Raw genomic sequence first — 7,125 nt, 5'->3', positions numbered from 1 at the left:
GTGGTTGCAATCTTTGTATCCTTCCAAGCATATTTTATATATATATATATATGAGAATCTTGCAGGAGAGAAAATAGATGCCGATCCGGCCATATAGTTGCTTAGGCGTCTTCCGTTGAGGTAATTTGGAATACTGACTATAGCTAAGTGAGTTAGCTAGGTTAGTTTAGTGAGGATATTTATATATATATGACGCATGTGGGATGTCATTGTAACTTTGTTTAAGCTAGCTAGCAATATCCTGATTTGAATTAGAAGCCTTTAAATATTTAATAAATAGAATAGAAACTTACAAAGCTATATTAATAATATTAAACATATATAATGAAAACGACCTCAAATATAATACATGGCTTTCTACATCACAGTGATGTAGTTGGCCCTGTCTGAATGAAATTGAGGCTAGCTGCTTAATTTGCAAATGTGCCTAAGAGTCAAAGAGCTCCATAACACATGGACACAACTCTTTTCACTACTCCACAAGAAGCACCCACCTTCTTCCACTGCAACCAGCAGAGCAGTGATCATGCAGCAGCGATGGACATGCAAATCAACAACAACAACAACAACAATCAGAGCCACACATCGACAAGCCGATCATCAGACTCCACTGATCATCAGCTGCCTAGTCATGCATCAGGCAAATGGGCCTCAAGGCTTCTAAACGAGTGTGCGAGAGCAATATCCGACAAGGACTCCACCAAAATCCATCACCTTCTATGGATGTTAAACGAGCTTGCTTCACCTTATGGAGATTGTGATCAGAAATTAGCTTCTTATTTCTTGCAAGCTCTATTTTGTAAGGCCACCGACTCCGGCCAACGCTGCCACAAAACCCTTTCTTCAGTGGCTGAAAAGAGCAACTCTTTCGATTCTGCAAGGAAGTTGATACTAAAGTTCCAGGATGTAAGCCCTTGGATGAATTTTGGTCATGTTGCTTCCAATGGCGCCATTTTGGAGGCCTTAGAGGGGGATACAAAGCTTCACATAATTGATATAAGCAACAACCTTTGCACCCAATGGCCTACTTTGCTTGAAGCTTTGGCAACAAGAAATGATGAGACTCCTCATCTAAAGCTAACTGTTGTGGTGATAGCTAGCACAGTGAGTTCAGTCATGAAGGAAGTAGGCCAGAGAATGGAGAAGTTTGCAAGGCTAATGGGAGTACCCTTTGAATTTAATGTAATAAGTGGGTTGAATCATTTGGGAGAGCTCACAAAGGAGAGACTAGGTGTTCAAGAGGATGAAGCCATTGCTGTGAATTGTATAGGCGCCTTAAGAAGAGTGGAAGTGGAGGAAAGGGCGGCTGTGATCCGGATTTTCCAATCCCTTAGGCCTAGAGTTGTGACAGTTGTTGAGGAAGAAGCTGACTTTTCCTCCTCCAAAGATGACTTTGTCAAGTGCTTTGAAGAGTGCCTTAGATTCTACACATTGTACTTTGAGATGCTGGAGGAGAGCTTTCCCCCAACAAGCAATGACAGATTAATGCTGGAGAGGGAGTGCTCGAGAAGCATAGTTAGGGTTTTGGCTTGTGATGATCATGAAAACAGTGATCAAGGAGAGTGTGAGAGAAGGGAGAGAGGAAGGCAATGGTGTGACAGGCTCAAGGAGGCTTTTTCTCCATCTGGGTTTAGTGATGATGTTGTGGATGATGTGAAGGCATTGCTGAAAAGGTACAGAGCAGGGTGGGCGCTTGTGCCACCACAAGGAGGAGATGATCATGAATCCTCAGGAATTTACTTGACATGGAAGGAAGTTCCTGTGGTTTGGGCTTCAGCATGGAAACCCTCTCAAGTACTAGTTTAGCATGGATGGATGGCCTTTGTCCTTGTATTTCTTTCTTCTCATTCGATCATGCAAACTTGATTGTATTTTTATATTGTGTCCAATTACTACTTTCTTCTGCTTTATGCTTTGGAGTTTGTGTTGCTTCTTTTCTTTTTATATCCTTGTTCTTGTTTGAAGGTGCTTGCACTTGTGCCTCACTTTATAAATTCCATGGCATCGTATTTCCCCTTTGGATTGGTTGCTTGCTTAATTTCTTCTTCCCTCTCTCATCTTTGGTGGAATTTTGTGTAGGGATCTATTATATTTGCATATACATAACCATTCCAAGTACTGGAGCTGAGCTACAGATAGAATCTATATTTATCGTATATATTCCTCAATTTTAATTGCATATATATATATGTGTGTGTATGTAATTGGTCATGAGTAGTTAATTTGTGCAAAATTTATTGGGTGCAGTCTTGGCCTATATATATATATATATATATATAAGGACAAGAGTACTATAGTAAATGAAAACGTAAAAAAAAGTACCCATATATATATATATATATATATATATATATATATATATATATATATATATATATATATATATATATATATATATATACTATATAGAAGGTGCAGCTTACAAAAGGGGAGTTCATATGCATATCTAAAGTAGTTCAGAAAGTATATGTATATATATAACATCAAGACAATGAAAAGAAATTTGAATGAAACTGGAAAATCATAATATATATAGTCGAAACATATTAGTGAGAAGCAGGTTAAATATAATGATCACAATTAACCTTCAAAAATATCTTGATTAATTAAGTTTCAGAAAAAAAAAATGGTATAAGAGCTCGTTTGCAAAGTGATAAAGAAAGTCGATCATCATGCTGTGTGTCATAAATCTGCAGCTTTCAATTGCAATGTATTTAACTGGTGATGGAGATCAGAAAGAAAAATAAAAAAATAAAAAATAAAAAAATAAAATAAAAAGAAAAGAAAAAGCTGGCAATGCCATATGAACTGCCATGCTAATCTGGACATGGCAGATAGGAGGTGTTTAAGGAGAAAGTTGAAAACTTTGGTTGAATTTCGAAGACATCAGTGTCCAAAGACTAAAAGTTACCCATTCATGAATTATAAACAATTTTCGTTCTTTTCCTTTTAATCAATGATAAGATGCCTTTAATAGACTACTATATGAATTTTATACAATTGAAATGACGTAACAGTAAAAATCAATCCTTAATTTTTTGTTTTATAAACGTTAATTTAATGACTAATTTTCACTACCAATAACAGAAGTAGTTGTATAAGAGTGTGCTAAATAGTAATATTCAAAATCTAACTTTTGAATCTTTAGTACTGATTGATAAGATATTCTTGTGAGAATCATATTAGTGGCATACTATATATCAAGATCATTTCCGCCGGAATTAAGACAGGAAAACAGTCGGTGTCCATGGAATTGTTTAAATCTAGAGAGGGTTAATTCTGAAGCCATTAACACAAAGAATGATGGATGATAAGCATAATTGGTAGCCGTAGAGTGTTGAAGGTGTGGAAGTATAGCAATAAATTGACATAAAGGAGGGGCCCCAAAAGAGACGTTGGTGGCGAGCAGGAAACAACCACTGAATCCCATGTTGGGTGATTTGAATAGCATATTTGCCTTCAATTACCCATACTCATGTACCGACTTTAAGCCAACATTGGATAGTGGAAAGCAACTTTTTCAAGCTTTAGATAAGACTTGGTACTCTCACTTTCCCTTTTGTGTTACTTTCTTTATCATATTATCCTCTTCTGGATCACTCTCTCTCTCTCTCTCTCTCTCTCTCTCTCTCTCTCTCTCTCTCTCTCTCTCTCCATGCAAATATCTTCAATCTTCAATTATAAATTCCCTAGCTTGCTATTTGAACCCAAACAGCCTACAAACTCTTCTTGTCCAAGCCCACCAATCCAACCAAAAAGTAGTTGGGCCACAAGTATTGACACATTATTAATAAAGTCCAAACCCAATCCAAGTCCATTGTTCCCATCCATTGGGTTCATCTTGTTAGACAGAGACCCAATAAGCGCAGCCCACCCATACGGCCGTACCTCTTGAGTTTTTTGACCGCCTAATATAAACAGGGACATCAATTTCCTCCAAATTATCCTCCAACCCAGCCTATAATTTTGTCATGTGTCCCTTATCATGTGACTACTATATATATATATATATATGTGTGTGTGTGTGTGTGTGTGTGTACTTCTCACATGCTCAAATTAAGACCACATGTCAATTTTATAGGCTTGGTTAGCTAGAGGAAAATTTTGTTCTATAAACAAATATGTAGCCCTAAAATAGGCAATACGACAAAATTTCTAGGGTTTATGAGTGATTGTCCATTGATCTTGATATTTAGACAATTGCGAGTGATTGTCTTTACTTTAGGATTTATGTTTAAGTGTTATAGCCTCTTGCTTACAGGTTTAACTATTGATCTTAATGTTTAGATTATTGTGAGTGATCGTCTTTACTTTTAATGTCCTTATAATGTTTCCTTACTTAAGGTTCATATTTAAACATTATGTCACCAAAGACTTCAAGCTTGCTTTAGTGTTTAAACATTAATCTTAATATTTGGATTCTTATAAGTGATTGTCTTTATATCGTTAATTATTACATAATAATGAAGTGATTGATAATAATGGATAGAAATAGCAAAGGGTCCAAAACATGTTGTTTAGAAAAAGAACTGATAAATGTGTTATGTTGTTTGAAAAGTGTATGTATGGAAGTACTTACTAGGGATGATACTATATTTCATTAATATAATTGTTGTCTTATTATCTGCCTTGAAATGTTGCACGTGAAATGCATATTGTGTCTAAAGAAATAAATAGATGACAATATAGTTATCAACAAAAGCCAGTGAGTAGTAGGGAAAATGACAAACCAGTGGACTATGAAGTCCAAAGGCCTTAATATATAACTAAGCTGGGACCGGAAGGCTTTCAGCAACAAACAGGTAAATTTTATATTGTTGGAAGGCATAACGAATGTGAACGGGCTGCTATTTTCCCTAGAACGAGAGGTGTGATGAAAGATAAAATCTAAGACTCATACCAATTGGCTACTACGATGCATATTCATACATTCATTATCTTTTAAAATTGCTTCAATAATCCAACTATTTCTTATGCTATGAAAACTGAAGACTCACTTGTTTGTGCCTATGTAAAGATGATAACGTCATATTTACATAGTTTTTGATGTAGGTCAAGAAACCATCTGCTGTTTAGTTTGTGCTAACCTTTGAGGAGCTAGTTGTATTAGTATATGTTAGTTTTCCTTGTTGCATGTAATGTGACTTAAACTTTGCTTATCTTTAGCATGTTTAATTATGTATGTTTATGTGCCGTTTGTGGCACTTATTTGATGCACGTAGAGTGCATTCATTATGTAATATAAAACTAAGCTATGTCTATAAAATTTTTAGGTATTTCAGTCAGCTCTGATGTGTTATACGAGTTATTCCTAAGTGTTTAGAAAGAAGAAGAAAATATTCCGCTGCGAGAGTTCTATCTCTGATATAGTAATGTCACGTGAAAACTGAAGGTTTCTGCTTACAATGTTTTTGTATAAATACAAGGGCGTCACAAGGGAAATGGCAAATCAGTGGATTGGGAAGTCCAAAGTCCTTAATATATAACTAAGCTAGGACCAAAAGGCTTTGAGCAACAAACAGGTAAACTTTATATGGTGGGAGGGTATAACGGATGTGAACAAACTGATATTTAGCCTAGAACAAGAGGTGTGAAGAAATATAAAATCTAAGACTCCAACCAATTAGTTACGACGATCCATATTCATACTTTCATTATCTTTTAAATCTGCTTCAATAATCCAACGGTCTCTTATACTATGAAATTGGAAGACTCTGTGCCTATGTAAATATGATAACGTCATATTTACATAGTTTTCGATGTAAGTCAAGAAGGGGAAGGCGAGGACCCCTTTGCCAGCTTTAATGGTTACTAGACCATCTGATGTTTATTTTGTGCTAACCTCTACGGAGTTAGTTGTATTAGTTTATATTTGCTTTCCTTGTTGCATTTATTATGACTTAAACTTTGCTTATGTTTATCATGTTTAACTATGTTTATGTGTCGTTTATGGCACTTAATTATTTAATGTACGTAGAATTCATTCATTTTGTAATATAAAACTAAATTATATCTATAATATATTGAAGTATTTAGCTCTAATGTGTTATGCGATTTATTCCTATCTTTAGAAATATATATATATATATATATATTCCGCTATAAAAGTTTTATCTTTGATGTAGTAACGTCACGTGGAAACTAGAAGTTTCTGCTAACAATTTTGGTGCACAAATGTCAAGGAGTCACTGTAACTAGGGTTACAAATTGAGGTAAATCAAAAATCTTGGTCCAATTTGCTCATATTTCTCTTAAAATCTTGATGGTTTCTTTTTTTCTCTCTGTCCTAGAGGCTCTTCATTGTTAACCTACTAATGGCAAGGCGTACAAGGAGTGGTCGAGGAAGGGGTGAGAATCTCAAATTGGTCAATGAGATTATCACTAATACAATTGTTGTTAATGATGCTCTGATAATGGAGGGCGAGAATGGTGTTGATGATTATCAATGTGGCAGTGATGCGAGTAGTAAGGGGCAAAGGCTCAAGTGGAAGAAAAGATGGTGTCTGCTTACCCTGTTTTGGTTCTCGTTGTTAGCAATGAGAAGGAGATTAAAGACTCTCTCATTCATAAATTTGGGGAAAGTGTGGTTGATACTGTTAATTTTCAGAAAGAAGGTGTGCTCGATTGGAGGAAATTGTTCAAAAATGAGAAGGTTAAGGAGAAGATTTAATTTTTTGAACCTACTTGTATAAATGGACGAGTTGTGGTGAAGCCTTTGATGGAAGCTATGAACAGGGGTATTGCTTGTTGGAGTCCAAGTCTTGTGAGTCAAATCTTGGACAAGCCTCTTCATTTCTTTCTGGTGAAGAAGGTGGTGGATCAAATGTGAAGCCAATATGGTAAGATGTAGGTTTTCTCTCTTTATAATGGTCTTTACATCTTTCGTTTCAAAGATGTTAAGACACGGGATGAGATGCTTGAATCTCAAATGTGGCATATAGCAAACAAAATCATTATCCTTCATTGTTGGTAGCTAGGGATACAATTGTTGAAGATCTCTTATTCTTGTATTCTCATTCGGGTGAAATTGCTTCATCTTCCTACAAAGTTATGGGATACTGAATGCTTGGGTCATATAGCTAGTGGGAAGTGAAAACCTTTGATTGGTAATTCTATGACAGAGGA

General features: G+C 35.6%; 1 protein-coding gene across 1 annotated transcript; it reads left to right on the top strand.

The window, feature by feature from the left end:
• Window positions 1-376: 376 nt before the first annotated feature.
• Window positions 377-2,019, top strand: LOC133879080 (protein SHORT-ROOT-like). Its single transcript, XM_062317631.1, has one exon. The coding sequence runs from the start codon at window positions 454-456 to the stop codon at window positions 1,804-1,806; it is 1,353 nt and encodes a 450-aa protein (XP_062173615.1). The 5' UTR covers window positions 377-453; the 3' UTR covers window positions 1,807-2,019.
• Window positions 2,020-7,125: the final 5,106 nt, after the last annotated feature.

Source organism: Alnus glutinosa, chromosome 1, assembly GCF_958979055.1.
Source record: "Alnus glutinosa chromosome 1, dhAlnGlut1.1, whole genome shotgun sequence".
NCBI lineage: Eukaryota > Viridiplantae > Streptophyta > Magnoliopsida > Fagales > Betulaceae > Alnus > Alnus glutinosa.
This window is presented reverse-complemented; position numbering and strand designations above follow the sequence as displayed.

Coding starts and splice junctions, on each gene's coding strand:
- LOC133879080 (XM_062317631.1), top strand. CDS start 454: ATGGACACAACTCTTTTCACTACTCCACAAGAAGCACCCACCTTCTTC.